The 17,540-nt window shown below is 46.9% G+C and overlaps 1 protein-coding gene across 1 annotated transcript in view; it reads left to right on the top strand.

The window, feature by feature from the left end:
* The window catches only part of MYLK4 (myosin light chain kinase family member 4), a 69,989-nt gene extending 59,355 nt beyond the window's left edge, over nucleotides 1-10,634 (top strand). The window contains exons 8-12 of the mRNA XM_029243962.1: nucleotides 2,662-2,732; nucleotides 3,506-3,634; nucleotides 4,285-4,437; nucleotides 7,123-7,201; nucleotides 10,587-10,634. Of these exons, the coding sequence (XP_029099795.1) occupies nucleotides 2,662-2,732; nucleotides 3,506-3,634; nucleotides 4,285-4,437; nucleotides 7,123-7,201; nucleotides 10,587-10,634 (480 nt within the window). The remainder of the gene's footprint in view (nucleotides 1-2,661; nucleotides 2,733-3,505; nucleotides 3,635-4,284; nucleotides 4,438-7,122; nucleotides 7,202-10,586) is intronic.
* The last annotated feature ends 6,906 nt before the right edge of the window (nucleotides 10,635-17,540 follow it).

Raw genomic sequence — 17,540 nt, 5'->3', positions numbered from 1 at the left:
ACCATCATCACCATCACCACCATCACCATCATCACCATCACCATCACCACCACCATCACCATCACCATCACCACCACCACCACCATCACCATCACCACCATCACCACCACCACCATCACCACCACCACCACCACCACCACCACCACTATCACCACCACCATCACCACCATCATCACCATCACCATCACCACCATCATCACCATCACCACCATCACCACCACCATCACAGCATCCGTGTTGCATCCTCTCATTATTAGGATGAGTAGGTGGGAGAATTTTAGCTAACTCAGAATTTCCTGGTTGTAGACAAACTTTCCAGCTCTCCAAGAATCCCCAGCACTCTCCTAAAACCTTTTAGGAAAGTGAGGACTTTAGGGATTGTTTTTCTACAGGCATACTAGAGCACAGAGGAGAAACCTATGGCAGAATGGGATACAGGGCAGCCAGAGGGAGGTGCTAAAAGGGCGAGGGGCAGAAGGGGGTGGGTGGGGCTGGGCAGCACCCTGGGAGCAGTGGAAAGCCTGTGCCAACAGCGGGGAGCCAAGCCTTCTTTCTTCTCTTATTTAATGAGCCTTTCCTTTCGCTCTCTCTCCCATTATGAAGTCCCTAGAATTGGACGGTGCATAGTTACAACCAGGGAAGGACCAATAACTCCGACCAGCTCTAATTTCGTAAAGTGCATCTTCTTGTGTGGCTCAGTCATTTTCTCATTTCCCTGTTTGCACAGCGTGACAGTGAGATAAAATATATATTCTGTATAACATACCATCTACTGCAAGTCATCAGGGATTGCAGAGCTAAATAAATGTAACTTCCTTAAATAGGTTTCCATGGGCCGCTGCTCCTCTAACTTGGCTTCCCTTACTCTCCTGATTTATGTCTTTTGCCTCTCCCATTCACAGGCCAGAAGGAAGTGATATATAAAATGACACAGCCAGAGGTTTAAAATCATTAGCAAGGCCCGTGGCTATGAGCTGGTTTGATAATGCATGTTTTCACGGAGCATTTTCATTGAGTGTGGGTATTCTACACATATCCCTAAAGGGCTTTGACTGGCAACTGAAATGAGGACCTGACCTGTCATAAGTCAAACAACTCCATATGTGGCTTCATAATGTTGATTGAGGACTTGCAACGGGCAATTTTAGCCGTGGCTTGTATGTAAAGATCATAATAAAAGCGACAGCTGGATGAATCATTAAGGGTCAGGCATCCCTTTCAGAAAGCTCCTTGGAAGGAAAGGGGCCCAAAATATTGAATGCTTGTCCCTATGTAGGGGAGATTATAGGTGACTTAAGAATGGTCTCCTTTATATATTTTTTGTGTTTTGCAAAACTTATTCAATGAATATGCTTTAATTTCATAATTAGAAAAAAAATGTAACTTTTGAAAGTGCCCTCAGAGCTGTTTCTTTACATTCTGCGAGCAAATATTTTATGTCACGGTGCTCTTTGGAAATCGGACAGCTTTATACATGATCAATCAGTTATTTAAGCATGAGGCCAAATCTTCTTGTATAGCACCCACTTTTCCATAAGTCGCCTTTTCTTATAGACTTCTGTTTTAGAGATATTTTAGAAAAAAGGCTTCCAAAGACATTATGCCCGACCAAATGGACTATTGATTATTGGCAAGGTGACACTAGGTCATTTCATGAAGTGTTTCTGAGTTTCTGATCTCATTCTAACCTCTTCTCTACCTAGACGGGCAGGCGAGGGGCAGCCATGATCCCACCTAAAGGATGGGACATGAATCCTGGGGATTTGGCAACTTGGCTAACCTCCCCCTTCCCCCCAGCACTTAGGGAAGAGTTGGGGTTAATTAGAGCTTGAAAGTTTTAGGCAATTCTTTGAAATTTTTATTTCTCTTTTATGGATGACCTTGACTTTAGAACAAATCCCTTATTTTTCCCAGACCTCGGTTTTTCTATCTTAACAAAGGTAGGTACACTTGTAAGACATTCTGTAAACACTGAGCTGTAGTGCTACCTACCTTTCTCCTCGTCACCCTGAGACTGTCCGGTTGGCGGGGCAAAGTCTTTCCAGACTCAAACTCCAAGGGAACACCTAGTCAAGGGTTTTAGGCACTGAGACCAAACTCAGCAAAACTCTGGAATTGCTGAGAATGGAGAGTGAACGGGGGTGAGGGAGCCCCTCCTTTCACATATGACTTTCCCACAGACTGAGCGCGAAGGGAAAGTCCGGAGGTTAGAGCCGTTCTCGTTACAGTGCATGTTCAGTGTGGCTGGTGGGATGAATCAGGCCATTTCTCCTGGAACTCATAAATCCTCAGGAAAAATATTCCTCCAAGAAGGGGAAATTCATACTTAATAATTTTAGGGGGCAGATGTCAAGGCTGAGACAGCCCCCACCAGTCCGTTTGGAAAGTCCTGAGGCAGGAGGCCTTGGCCTGAACTCAGGCGTGATCGTCGGCGGCAGAGCTGGGGGAGGGATGGGCAGGGCCAGGCGAGCTAGGCAGGGGACCTACAGCCTTGTCCACCACATAATTAAAGGAGAAAATACCCACGCAGACAAGCCAGCCCCAGAGGGAAAGGCCTGATATGTTTTTCCCGAGCATCGTTGTATTTTTAGTTGTGGTTCAGGGACAATTTGAGTGAAGGATGGTTGTTTTCATTGCTAATGTGTCTCTTTCTCCTGGCAGCCTGAGAACATCCTGTGTGTGAATCGGGATACTAAACAAATAAAAATTATTGACTTTGGATTGGCCAGAAGGTATGTCAGTTTGGACATAGGTGTATGAACTGAGTTAGGGAGCACGGTGGTGCTCGTTCTTTGCAAAGAAAAATCTGATGTACCCCTTGGTTTCATATCCCCGTTTAGAATTAACCAAAGTTATGTTTCAGCTTTACCTCGCTGGCTTCGGAATTTGAACATTTAGGAGTTTCCACAGCACACGCAGGAAAAATATGGGATATTAAAACCTAATACAGTGCGGTTATGAAGCTTGAAGACATTAATTCAGGATTTGTAAGAGTTTGCCTTAGTCTTTTATATTTGTTCCATGTGTAAAGAGAATATTTACTTAAAAAAATTAATAGTGTGACCAAGATTGCAAAGGGTTCTGGCTCCGATAAGCCTCTTAAGGGAGCAAAGACTCTGCATGGACCTCAGCGCATTAGTGAAAATATTAAATGGTCGTAAATTACCGCATCTTCTTTATTCATTAAAACAGGCTCGTTCAAGCCATCAACACGTCACAGTCTGTATCACTGCTCCTTTTGTCGTGTTCCATAATTTGTGCTCGAAATTACTCCAAGTGGCTTTTCTCACAATTATTTCAGATTATTAAGGCTTCCTAGTGGGAAGCTTCTTTACAAGTTGTGGACACTGTCTCTTCAGTATGTGATGTCCTTTATCGTCTCTTTATTTTAAATTTGCTGTGTGGCTGCAGTTCTTCTGCTCGTAGGCTGCATCCTTTCCACTTCCGTGCTTTTTGACTTTTGATTGATCCTCTCCATTCCTCTGCACTGTCTCCTAAATTTCAGATACAAACCCAGAGAGAAGCTGAAGGTGAACTTCGGAACGCCAGAATTCCTCGCCCCTGAAGTTGTGAACTATGATTTTGTTTCCTTTTCCACGGATATGTGGAGCGTGGGAGTCATCACTTACATGCTGTAAGTGGGTGGACCCGCAGCCCCTCTGACGCTTGTTCTCAATCGCTCCACATATTCTATTTGCTATTTTGAATAAAAATCCTAATTTAGGTCTTTCGAAAATAAAGAACTCTGTTCCATAGTCAGATACTTCCTAGGTTCTGTTGACTCCCGTGGGTGAAAGGAATAAACTCTTTCCCTGTACATCCCCTGAAAAAGTAAAAGGATGTCTTCTTCATTAATCACCCTAACCCTAGGACAACACCTAGTGCCTCCAAAGAAACTAGAAGAACACAACCGCCCCCAAACTTGTGTCCTGATCCCTGAAATGACTGAGTAGCTTTACTCTTCAGAAGTGATATTCCTGGCGGTTGCCGTCTGCGGATGTGACAGCACTTTGCTAGCTGTAAAGTGCTTTAAAAAGGCAGTTTTACTCTTCTCTGAGATTCATATCTGAGGGTAGCTGCCGCCTTCATTGTGACCTTGTTTAAGTTAGGAGTTGGGTGGGAGACATAGCATTTTCTTGATTGCAAAAACATATTATAAAATTATGCTTAATTCTTGGTGATTTGCCTTCTTTCAGTTTTAAAGGACAGAAACAAGAAGGCCACTTGTCTGTACAGGGTTTGAAGGTGTTTAAAGACTACTCAACCCGACTCCGTGTCTTACAGACTCAGCGGTTTGTCCCCTTTCCTGGGAGATAACGACGCCGAGACCCTGAACAACATCCTGGCCTGCAGGTGGGATCTGGAGGATGAAGAATTTCAGGACATCTCAGAGGAGGCCCGGGGGTTCATCTCCAAGCTTCTGATCAAGGAGAAGAGGTGATCACATCCACTCTGTGCTCAGGAAGAAGTAGGGGTAACAGAGAGGCATGCTCCACCAGGGTTGTGAGAACTCATGTCAGAGAACTACCACCCCCTCGGTGACACCTGTGTTGCACCTGCAGAGTCGTAGTTAGAATGAGTTTGATGCCCTTGACCCAGTTTCCTGAGATCTGGGACTGCCGTGGTCACGAGGCTTGAACGGGGCTGCAAAAACCCATCCTTCTGCCTTTTCCAACAAGGCAGTTAGGGTCTCTTGCTGGGCCTCTGTGCACTCACCCTCCAAATGAAGGGTTCGGGACAAGTTATTCCCATGATCCCTTTCACATCTACGAGGCATATGTGGCTCCATGTAGGTGAACACTTGACGATCATTTCATTTGAGAGTCCGCTATGGACCAGACTGTGCCAACTGCTTTACAGACATTATCTCTTTAACCCCACACAGCCCCATGGGTGGAAATTATCAATAATATTCTATGCATGAGACTCCAAGATCATACGGCTAGTTAAGTGGCAGAACCAATGATCAACACAAGGCCGTGCACTTAACTGTTATGTATTACATGGACTTTTATTTTTCTGCCCTGCTAAAATCACAGAATTCAAACTTCAGTGGATGAAGAGTAGTGATACTGAAATATAGGGGCTTGCATTTTAGAACCATGGGGGTGATGGGGGTCAGGGAACGGCAGGGGTAACGGGTCTGGTGCAGAGCCTGACATACTCCTTCATGCGGCACTTCACTGACTATCTCCAAGCTGCCAGGAAATATGTCTGGGGGCTTTGAGAACAGATGTATAAAGCCCAGTCCCTGCCTTTAATTAAGTCACGAGCTAATAGAAGACACGGGTATATTTTAAAAGAGGCAGTGAAATGTGGTTAACATTTATTAAAGATGGAGTATATTGACACGGGCCAGAACTGAGCCTGAAGGGTGAGGAGGGCTTAGCCCGGCTGGAGTGTCAATCGGAGAGCTCTTTAGAGCCAAGAAAGATAAGGAGAGACAGCATCACTGTCTGTATATTGTACCAGCATCGCCAATGATGTAACCAGCATCGCCGTCTGTACATTGCTGAATGCCAGCAGAGAACAGATGCAAAATGTCATCTCCGTCAAATCTTTGGAGGCTGAGAAATCCACACTTACTGAGAGCCTATGTTACACACGTGCCCTTATGTGTCAGCTGGTTTAATCCTCCAGCTGATCCTGTGGCATGTGGATGCTGTCACAGTTACTTTACAGATGAGGGAGCTGAGGCTCAGAGCAGGGAAGCAGCCGCCCAGCTGGCTCAGGGGCTCCAGCACCCTTGCTCTGCCCACCCTCAGTCTGAGGGCTTCGTTCTTTACCTAAAGAGCAACAAGTGCATGTTTGGGCAGAAAAACAACCGGCTAAGCATTCAAGTCAGTGCATGAATGAAACCAAGGCCAATGGCAACCATTACTATCACAGAATAAATTTCTGGGCTACAGAAGTAAACTTGAAATTGTATTAAATATTTAATTATTAGTACAATGTTATAGTTAACTTTTTAATAGTCAGCTCTTGAAAGTTTGACACTGGAGTGCAGGGATAATTTTTTAGCGCTGTCAGCTGTTGGAATGCTTCTGAGGTCCAACATGGAAAATTTATGGTAGTCAACAGACTAACTCTTCCAACTGAAGTTGATGGAGGTCCAGAGTTGTTTTTTTAAATTATATCTATTCATTTAGGGTCCTACTGGTGATGTTGTCACCAAGTTATCCTTCATTGACTAAAGTAAAGGCTTCTCTCCTCTTCTTCTTTTTAATTGAAGTGTAGTTAATTTATAATGCTGTGTTAGTTTCAAGTATACAGCAAAGTGATTCAGTTATACATATATATTCCTTTTCAGATTCTTTTCCATTACATCCTCTTCTTATACTTAAATGTCTGGTGTCTAATGAAGCAATTTTATTGAAGCAATTCTATAGACTGAACTTCATGACGGCTTGAAACTACTTTCTTGATACTGTTTCAGAAGCAGACTTCAGATTATTGCGCTCACTCATAATTTTTAAGTTTCAAAGGTTATTTTGTTTAATGTGATAAACATTAGTACACAAGACAGGTTTACAAAGCTTAAAATTATGATATATAATCTTTATGATTCTTCCTCATATATTTTTTAATTGTATAAACCTTTGTTGGCTCAAGACTTTCTAATATACTCTCTCTCAATACTTACATTGACGTTCCATCTACTTCTCCATTTATTTGACTCTCAAAACTTAATTCAAACATTAGCAATACATATTATTCAGAAGTTTTGACACATAAATTGCTTTTGCAATCATCAAGAATCATGGTAGAATTTTGTCTTATATTAATAAATATATGTTGATTCTTCAACTGACTGATAGAAGTTCAATTTATGAAGCTTAGACATTCCATCAAGAATGGTTACTTCTATCTGAAGATAAATGTTCAGTTATTAACAAGAATTCTGAATTATCTGCCTTGCTTTGTCCTGGACATTCGGCCATCTGGTCTCCCAAAGGCAGTGGTCAGAGCCGAGGTCTCTTTTGCCGTGTTTGGAGCCTGGAACCAGGCCAGCCCTAGACTATCATGTGAGAGAGAGATACATTTCTATCTCGTTCAGAGCCTTGGGGGGAAGGGGAGGATCCAAACGCAGGGGATACAATAACCCCCTGCGTTTCCCTTTAGTTGGAGAATAAGCGCAAGTGAAGCTCTCAAGCACCCTTGGCTGTCGGATCACAAGCTCCACTCCAGGCTCAGCGCACAGGTAACCGTGGCTCCTGGCTTTCCCTCTTTTCTAGTCGGCTTCAACTAGAGGCACCTTAGCCTTGAGTAAAGTTCTTTCTAATTAATCTCTCTTGGGCTTCAAATCTTGTGCTAAAGTGTTAAATTGCTTAAAATGTGTTTATTGAGCAATTTATGTTTTTAATGAATGCTAATTACATTGTTTAGTAGAGCATTATTTTCAGCAGAACTATTTGTTACATTTATTATTTAATTACTGTATCCATTACACAGTGAATTGTGTCACTGTAACTGTGCCCATGCACACATATAGCCTAGGGTCTATAAACACGTAAAGCTTTGGAGAACACGTGTTAATGTACATTCAAGGTAAATATTCTCCTTCAAACACAACTCAGAATTCCAACTTCTGTGCTTACCTGGTTTAGTCTGCTTTGGGTGGCAAAAACCTGCAATATTCAGCTTGGTCAAGAGATTAGTACAAGTACGTGTGAAGGAGACTCTTACCAAAGACTAAATGAAGGTGCCTGGGGTGTACGTTCAGAGTAACTGAGCGGTGCCCTGTGGGCACTTCTTGAATGGAGTCCCCATTGGCTCTCTTTGCCTTAATTACTGTTTACACCCCAAATTCCTCGTCTGCCTCTTCCTTTCCTAAGCTTCAGATCCGAACAGCCACCTGTGCGCTGGGCATTTCCACGCGGATGTTCTCAGCTCTAAACGGAACTCACCCCGCCCCGCCCCGCCCCGCCCTCACCTCATTCTCAACCATCCTCCCAGAGCGGCACCTCCCCCGAATGGCCTCAACTGGACCCCAGAGCATCTCTTTGCTTCCTTCCTCTCCCTCAATCCCCTCATCTCATCTGTAGTTTATCTCCAAGTTTGTATACGTGATTTCCCCCAATTATTTCTGGAATCTGTACAATCCTCTCCGTCTTAGTGGTTATCTTGCCCGGGACGCCTGTCACCTGAATTACTGTCACAGCCCCCTTCAGACCATCTCCATCCAAATTCTGTGGAATACACCAATAACACAGAAGCAGATGTGTAACGTTTAAGTAACTTTGCTGAATACTCAGGGTGGTCAACGGGGCAAGAACACAGGCCGTCAGGCCTCTCTGGGGATGCGGGCCTGGCGTGAGTAGCAGCTGGGACGGCTGCTGTCGTGTCCTGGTGCCGGATGTGCCTGATACACTCTCCTTTCCTCCACCTTTGCTCCTGCACCTCCTGGGGCTTTGGAATGGAGCTTTTCCACTGACCAAAACCCTGGGATGACTATGCTCCAAGTACTCATTTTTTCCACATCCAGTTTTTATTGCAATTAACTTCACTTCTAAATTCAGCATCAGTAGTAAGTTTTATTTGTGTCTGAATATACCTTTCCTTGATAATTGGTACTGATGTCAAGTAAAAATAGGCTTATTCCCTAGCAGGTGCCTCACCCAGACCGCATGACCTGCTTATTAGGGTTACCAACCTATTCTGGGCCAATTTTCCACCGATGTATTTTTATCCAAGCTTATTGGTGTCCAAATACACTTTGACGTGGTCGACAATATGGAAACCACAGCAGATAATTAATGACATTATACAGTTTAAAAGTGTTTAAAAATATTTTTTAAACCATATAATGACAACAACAAGAAAAATCCCCTTTCTGTTACTCTATCCGACTGCCGGTACCTAAGGTGAACAGACATTTCAAGAGCAGTGAGGATTTCTGAAAAATTCCATTGTATAAATCCAGTTAGTTTCCATGAAAGTTATAATTATACAGAACTGTGCCAGGCACTGTTCTAACTGCTTTATGAAAATTAGCTCATTTGGTGCCCAGGCCAAGCCTCCGAAACGGGCGCTGTTATCATCCCCGTTGTGTGGACGGGGCCGCTGAGGACAGGGTTAGGGGCTCGTCCAGCATCCCGTGCAGGCAGCAGGCTCGCGAGTCGGACAAGGGTCCCCACTCTGCCATCCTGCTGTGGGGCCTCTGGAAGCATCCTTGTAGGACGTCGTTGCTGTTCCTGAAGGCCAACATTCAAGCTCAATGTAGTTTATTTTCCAGTGAAATATTGAGACCAATTTTTCTTCCCAGAAGACTCATCTCTGGAATAATCTTGGCTCTATGTTCTATAGAATCAGAATTCAACTCTATGTTGAAAATTTAACGCTTACCCAAACTATTTAAATCTAAATCCTATTTTTAAAAGTTTTCTTAATAAACGTTTATCCCTTTTAAGTATTTCGTGCTTAAAAGCACTTGCTGTTTCTGAACTTCTGCACGTGACTGTGGTCAGTGAATTTAGGAAGGATTTTCCTTCTTAGACGCTGAGGCCCTGGAGTTCTCTGCCTTCTCTGTTACGCTTACAAGGCTGAGGTTCCCACCTTTGCTCTGTGTCACCATCCACACGTAACCCATCTTCCATCAGAAACAGCTCTCTACCTGGGACGGAGCAGAGCCTCACTGCAAATCTGTGAGAACTTAGCAAGCACCTCCTGTATTCCATGCTTTGCGGGCAGAGGAAGGAAAACTGAACAAAGGCGACGTGATTCTTTCCTCCCAGAGCTAATGACCTTCCACCTTTCCCTTCCACGCCCCCGTGCACCTGCCTCAGCTCTCGCCCTTCTTCCCATTCAGTGAGCTAATAAGATAACGTTGGAGCTGATATTCAGCCTCCGCCCACTCTCTTCTCTAATTCACCAAATCATCATTTCATTAATCACAGCTCTGATTATACGATTCCCTGATCAGAAACTCTTCCAGTCTTTCCCCTCGTGCACCATGAACACACACACCCAGCGGTTCGGGCCCCAGTGAATCCCGAGGTCGGGCTCCCAGCCCTACCCCCACGGCTCCTTCCGGATCAGCCCGAATCCCAGCCAGTGTCTGAGGCCCACTTTCACTGCCACCTCCTCCAGGACGGCCTTCTCAAGCCCCAAACTGGGGACGCTCTCTCCGTCCTCTCGAGGCTCTGCCCTGGCACTTAAATCTTGTCAGCTGGATTTGAGAACATCTGGAAAAAGCAGTGTCTGTGTCTGACTCATCCTTTGGTCAGTCTCTCTTGACTTTTGTGCTTTGTCGAAGTGAGCATTTGTCGACATGAGTTTTGACAAAACACACACGTGTAAAAGTCAAGTGTCATGAGGTACAAAGCTCTTTGTCTGTGACTCTGAGAGGAAGGGTGGTTATGACAGAGCTTTAGGGGAGAGTGGGGACGCCCTCGAGCTGGACTCTGGGGCCGGTTGGTGCGTCTGTAAGAGGCCGTCAGCCGTTCAGCCTCCAGGGACATCTCTGCAAGCAAGGGCAGGACATACCCGGTGACAAGTCACTGCCTCTTCAAGTGTTGTCAGATCTCAAGTCAGGAGCTGATGAAAGGTTCTAATCCTTCTCGAAACTCACTTCTTGGTTTCCCTAGAAGAGGAAGAATTGCTGCTCTGACGCCCAGGACCTGGTGGCCAAATAGTCCCTGGAGGGCGCCCTCTTGAAAGGTTGGTCTCGGGCCTTTTCCTGAAGAGGCGTTTGAGCCTAGGGAGGGGAGGGGAGAGAAGGGCCATCTGACTGTGTGGGAAGTGGGGCAGCGTTTCCTCTGGGGAGACCCTGAAACCGGGCTGCTGTGTTTGCACCCCGTCTGCCATTTTCTAGTGCAGAAACCTCCGGTTCCAGATTTGTGGTCCAGAAATAGTCTCACTTCCTATGCTTGTTGAGTGGCTCCAATGAGATCATCCAAGAAAAGCCCGGAGACCAGGGCCTGGCACACAGTAGGTGCTCAGGAAGTAACACCTGCACAGAAACGGTCCTTGGGAGTCTTTGCAACAACCGTGTGAGGTCAGGGGAAATAATACCTTCTTTGTAGAGATGGGAAAACCTAGGATTAACCCCCCAAGACCACGCCCCTAGTCAATGGTAGAGCGAGATCCTACCCTAAAGCTCACGCTTCTTTTCCCCCCTGAGCTGCCTCCGGGTCTGGACCCACTCTGGGACCCCAAGGACCCACCTCTTCATACAAAGCCTCTGCCCTGCTTAGAATTTTGTCAGAATTATTCAGAGAGAGAGAGTTTTACATGTGAATATCTTCTGTTACATCAATAAATGGCCTGATTTATGGCCTAAAGGAGAGGCCTAGGGAAGTGTACTTATTACAGAGGACTTTTAGAAATCCCAGCGTTTGCATCCGGTGTGGGAGACATTCACCCCCCAGCCAGCCAGCTCCCTCGTCTCGGGTAGCAGGTCCACGGCCGGCTGTGCAGCTCGGCTTCAGCACCTCCGCTGGACTCGTGCCTGTGAGGCTGCATTCTTGCTGCCCACTCACCTTAATCTCTTATTCTGATTCATATTTACTCTGGTCCTGAGGCTTCTTTTGTCTGTTTGACTGTATATATTCTTGTAAGCTGCCTCGAATCTGTTGCAGAATAAGATCGGGTAGAGCAGAAATAATTCAGTAAATCATCATAAAGGCACGAGCCAGCATTAGGCAAGCATTCAGCCTTTGGTACGGGGGCCACTTACTGAGGATTCTGTCGTTTATTTAGAGACTGATGAGAAGTCAGCAGGGATGCTTTTGCTTTCTACGTACAGAGACCATTCTTCTCTGTCCAAAATAGCAAGGCCTCAGGGTTTGGGCACAGGAGGAAGTTGTTTTGTGTCTGGTGACAGTGTGGACAAGGGTGCCCCGCGCCCCGGGGCCTGGGATGCGCTACAGCCCGGCCTCGCTGTGAGCCGGGAGCCCTGGCGTCTGCACACAGCTGAGCCTGGTCGGTCCTTCTCTCTCCCCGCCGTCCCTCCCAGAGGCAGCTTTGTCCCCAGCGACCACAAACCCCAAGGGTTGACCACAAACCAGCTTCCCACCATAAGCACTGGGGTGACTCTGGAGGCCTGGAGGGAAGGAATTCAGTGGGGGACAGAGAGGCAGGCCTGGTGCCAGGGTCTGGGGGGGAAGGATGAGGGGAAAAGGCGGCGGGAGATGGCTGAGTCCTTCCAAGGAGGTTGGCTCTTAAGCCCAGGGCGATGGAGGGTGGCAGCAGCCGGGCAGTGCTAGGCATGTGGAGGACAAGGACAGAAGCGTTGATCTGGTCCCCCTGGCGCAGAGAGACGGCATCCTTGTGGGAGATGCTCGGGGAGACCTCGCCAGACTTGGCCGGGTCCGCCTTGTGCCAGCCGCTCGGGCTGACTGCCTTCCTTTCCTGGGTACCCCCATCCCTCCAGGGGCCGCACAAACCCACCCGTTACCACTGCATGTCCCTGCGATGTGGGTGCTTCCTGGTTTACTTTCCCACTGTTTTTTCTTTTTCAAATGAAAATGTAAGCTTCAGATATTTACTCTGGGAGCAGACTCCTTTGAAAAGAGTGTCGTGTTAGAAAAGTAGATCATTCTTCACAACCTTTCCCGCCAGGCTAAGAGAGGGCTTTTGGCAACATACAATATGAGGAAAACCAATTTTGAGATAATATTGATTTTAAAAATCTGGTGGCTGAAGGTGATTCCTGCGGAAAAAGAAGGCTCCCAGGCCTTATGATAAGGCCTAATCCGCAATGTAAATTGAGGCCTAGGAATCTCCTGCAGTTGGTTCGAGGTTTTTGGATGGGTTGAGGAAACGCTCTAAAAATCAACCAGGTGGCGTTTTCGTTTCTCGTTTCCGTGGCTCTTTGCCAGGCCGTGAGACACGCACTGGGGACACGCCCTCAGATCTATAGGAATGATGTATCGATAGATGCGGCCCTGGGGTCACATGTGGTCGTAAAGCACATGGGAAGATTCCCATGCGCAGCCCAGCCTGACTTTGAAGCGAATCAAGCTGGCAGTAGCTTTGGCGCTGGCTGTGCTTCAGGTGAAACAAAGAGGTCTTGTCCTTCGCCATGGCAAATAGTATTAAAATAGCTTGCATAAACTAAGTCAACAGCAACAGAAAAGAACCACCCAGCCCTGGTAAGCAGTGGGATCCTCCTCACAGACACACATACATTATAAAAATTCATCTGTGGTTTTCCTAAGGGGCACAACCAACTAATTACAATTTTTAAAGCCCTGCTGAATTAACAAGAGTCATATTTTGTTTGCTTTGCAGGAAAACTGCTGCGGTTGCTGCTGCTTTGAGAAGATTTTTGGAAAAATCAGCAGTTCTGATGCCTTGACCCCTAAGGAGACTGGTGGCTCTGGGGGAGGGGAAGCCGCCACACAGAACTCTGAGTACCTCTGCCAGGCTCGCGGGGCCGGGGACACCCAGAGCTGCGGCCCAGGGGGCAGGCAAACCCGCTCCCTGCAGCAGTGCACACCCCAGAAGACATTTCCCTGCCACCCTGAGCTCTAGAACTTTCGATCTCAGTCACTGGGGCACGGGGTGCATTATTTCTGCAATTTCTCAGATCCCTAGAGCAAAATCATACTGGAGATTTAGTTGAGATTTTTTTTTTTTAACATCTTTATTGGGGTATAATTGCTTTACAATGGTGTGTTAGTTTCTGCTTTATAACAAAGTGAATCAGTTATACATATACATATGTCCCCATATCTCTTCCCTCTTGCGTCTTCCTCCCTCCCACCCTCCCTATCCCACCCCTCCAGGCGGTCACAAAGCACCGAGCTGATCTCCCTGTGCTATGCGGCTGCTTCCCACTAGCTATCTACCTTACGTTTGTTAGTGTGTATATGTCCATGACTCTCTCGCCCTGTCACAGCTCACCCTTCCCCCTCCCCATATCCTCAAGTCCGTTCTCCAGTAGGTCTGTGTCTTTATTCCTGTCTTACCCCTAGGTTCTTCATGACATTTTTTTTTCTTCTTAAATTCCATATATACGTGTTAGCATACGGTATTTGTCTTTTTCTTTCTGACTTCTTCACTCTGTATGACTAGTTGAGATTTTAAAACATGTTGGATGCAGAGGTTAACTTTCATATACAGAATGAATAAACAACAAGGTCCTACTGTGGAGCACAGGGAACTGTAGTCGATAACCTGTGATAAACCATAACAGAAAAGAATAAGAAAAAGAATGTATATATATGTGTGTAGAAAAAAAAAACAAACCATGTTGGATACATTTAGAGGGAGAATTGCCTTTCAAAGCGGCGAGTACGATGCCAGAAAAAATTCTAAGTCTGGTGCACCCTTGACAGCTTAGTTTCTCAGACTCTATTACTTGGATTTGGTCTGAAATCAGGTGAATCCAATTGATAAGTAATTTGTTTTCTGGAACATAAGTTTTCTTTGAATTCTGGGGCAAGAAGCATCAGACCTTCTACCTTCATTTATTCTGAAATCCCCTCCAAGAGCAGCAGTGTCTTCTAAGCAGCAGATCTACTTCCAAACGAGGCACGTGTGTTGTCGCCACGCACTCCGCTCTCTTCCGAGGGAATCTTCATCCACATGGAGCACACTGGCTTTGGGAGATGGTTAGTCTTTACAATCAGGACCTTTGCAATAATGTTAACAGTCCCGAGAGCTTCCCTCAACGTGGCTGAAACATGAAGAGATGGGTCTGGTGGGTCCTGAGGGGGACGGTGCTGTGTTTCCTGTCAAAGTGACCCAGGTAAATGCCAGCCCGTGTGAGGACCAGTGACCTCAGCCACGTGGCGTCTCTGTGGCTCAGCCCCGTGCAGGGAGCCTTGGACACTGAAGGTCAGGGGCACCTCCACTCACTTTGGGGATGTGACACTGATTTCCAGTTGGAAGCGTCTTCTTGCTCCCGAGCTCGTGTGCCATTTTGTCACAGACATTTACCAGGGGACGTGAGCCCTGCTGCAGGATTGGGCGTTGTTTCTTTACAAAGCAGAAGCGATGCAGAGGGATTACACGCCCAGCACCATACCCACCGCTAGCATCTTGAGCCTCCCTCACATTTTCCACTTCCAAGTACCTGTTGTGTTGAGATCAGCTATAATAGTGTCTTTATTTTTAGCTTAAATCGTTCTAGCCTGCAGTTGTCTCAACAGCGACAAAACAAAATAAGGGCAGCTCGGGGCTGCCTGGGCCAGGGTGGACCTGACGTGCGTTGGCTTTTCCCAGCATCCCACCGGTGAATCCTCATGGCCTGCCCACGGATAGCGACGCGTGCAACGTCCTTTTACTTGTGGTTCAGGTACGGGGGAAGCAGAGGCAGAAGACGAGGTGCCATTAGTGCAGGCCACAAGCCAATTTACTGGTCGTGCCGGCTGTGGAAGGTCCTCCTTTGCGGCCTCTGCTCTTGCATTACGATGCATCTCTTTCTTCCTTGGGCCTATGCATTTATCCAAGGTTGGCTTCTCCTGTTCCTGTTCTGTGACTATGTTTCAAATGTTTAATTTAGTTTCCTTAAAATACACACACACACACATGCACACACGCACGCACCGCACACACGCACACAGCCCTGTGACTGAAGTGTTATGTTACCGCGTTGTTATGTTATCGAGTCTGGAAAAATACAAGCCGGTGCAGGCTTAACACTCAGCCCGCAGAGAGCTGGCATCCACTCAAATGCTGAACGGGACACGGGGTCTGGTGCGTTCCCCTCCGGCCCGAGCAGGGGGCCTTTGCAGGGCGTGCAGATCGCATCCACCCCGGCCCTGCTGCACGCACATGAGGGGGACGGCTTCGGCCAAATGAAGCAGTGATTTCTTTGCCAGATTCATCCACTGATGACCCCACGGTCAGTGGGTGTGATTTTTTTTTTAGGGGTTTAGAAAGGAGACTCTACTTTGAAAATGGCTCTCCTTAGAATTTGGATGGGGAGGTGGCCCCATGCCAGCGGGGGGCGTTTATATGGGAGCGGGGGAGAGTCTGCACTGCAGAGCTGACTATTACAGTCTCCAGTTACGGTGAAAGGGGAGGGTTTCGGTCTCCTGCCCGGCCGGTCCCCTCCCTCCACGCCTTGCAGTACGTGGCCGCTCTGATGGGAAATGGGCTTTGCACATCGGAAGAATCAAACCAGATGCGAGCGTGGACCAGAGGAGTGGAGTCTGGCTGGACTGGGGTTATTGTGATCAACTTTTCCAAGAAGTCACAAGGACTGGAGGCTGTATTGCTTCTCCACCCTCTTAATAGACGTGACAACCTTGCTCCCTCCCTTTAGGCCGCCGCCGTTCCTCCAGTAAATGCAGGAAATTAAGCACCAGTGGGGCACTTCCTGCTGCCTGGAGAGAAGTAAACTTCACGAGCTATTAAGGAAAAGCACGGCACGTTCGTGATTCGTAAGATACCAACAGTTACCCAGAATCTGTTGCTGTTTAAAAATCAGGGAGAAAAGAGCTCATGCCCAGTTTGTGACATAAAACCCTCTGGAGTGGATTCTCACCTGAATTAACTTGGGGAAACTATTTCTGGGTTGAAGTTGGGTAACTCACGTCTGTTGAGTACCGTAGGTTTGCTTGTAGTTGCTTTCTTTCCTCAAAAACGTAAATTGGCCTGGTGCACTGTCACGCCGAGGCAGACGCTGATGTGATGTGGTCTGAAGACGTGTGAACACCAAGGTTTTCACCGTTTTTATGGAAATTAGCGCAGCAAAATTCTTTTCTTGTTTTAGAATCAAAGTATGGATTTTGTATTAGGGAAATGAGCGAGGATCTCATTTAATTCCTTTTTAGTTCTTCTGCTCCCACAACCCGGACGCCCCCCCACCCCCCGCTCTGGGTTGGGGTAGGGGGGCAATCTCAGACATGAGCTTCTTCAGTATGAAATGTAGGCCAGTCGAGGGGACCTCATCTGGAAACTGATTTGTGAGAACTGGTAATGAGGGCAGGGCGGGGACCTCAGCGGCCGAGGTCGGGGGCTCAGCTCAGCTCTGTCCCCTGGCGATTCCATAGTGGGTTCAGGGCACTCCTCCATGGCTGCGCCCTTCTCAGCAGCCAGGATGCCACCCGCTTTGCTTTTGCTCCATCATTTCATTTTTTTACTTCTTTCTCTTTTTCTTAAGTTAGAATCAGAGTCCATCTTCTTATCCATCACCGTGCTCCTCTAGAGCCTCTTTGAGATGAAAAGTATGTTTCCAAAAGTCAAGTTGCTTTTTCTGTCCTAAAGGAAACGTGACGCGGCGCTTACAGGATGTGGCTTCCTGGATTAGGGTGACTTCCGTGCGTTGCGTGAAATCTACAGCTTCCCGCCTTAGAAGGTCTGTGTATTTCTCCCAGCTTCTGACGCAGTCCGGGGTGCTTTCCCTAAGTGGTCTTTGTATGGGCAGTTTCACCTTCCGTGAAGGCTTCTAACTCACCCCCTACTGCCCACTCGAAGGAGCGGAAGACGTCCTACCCCCGCCTGTGCCTGTGTTGCATCCTGTGTGTTCTGTAGTTGTTCTGGCGGATAGATGCCAGCGAGCCCTTTGGATGAGGTTTTTCAGTGGCGATAAGAAATAAAAACGGAGCCAGAATGTGGTGGTTGCATATATTGTGTGTATTTTCTAT

Source organism: Monodon monoceros, unplaced genomic scaffold (genome assembly GCF_005190385.1).
Source record: "Monodon monoceros isolate NGI ecotype Baffin Bay Population unplaced genomic scaffold, NGI_Narwhal_1 Super_Scaffold_3, whole genome shotgun sequence".
In the NCBI taxonomy this organism is placed as follows: Eukaryota; Metazoa; Chordata; class Mammalia; order Artiodactyla; family Monodontidae; genus Monodon; species Monodon monoceros.
This window is presented reverse-complemented; position numbering and strand designations above follow the sequence as displayed.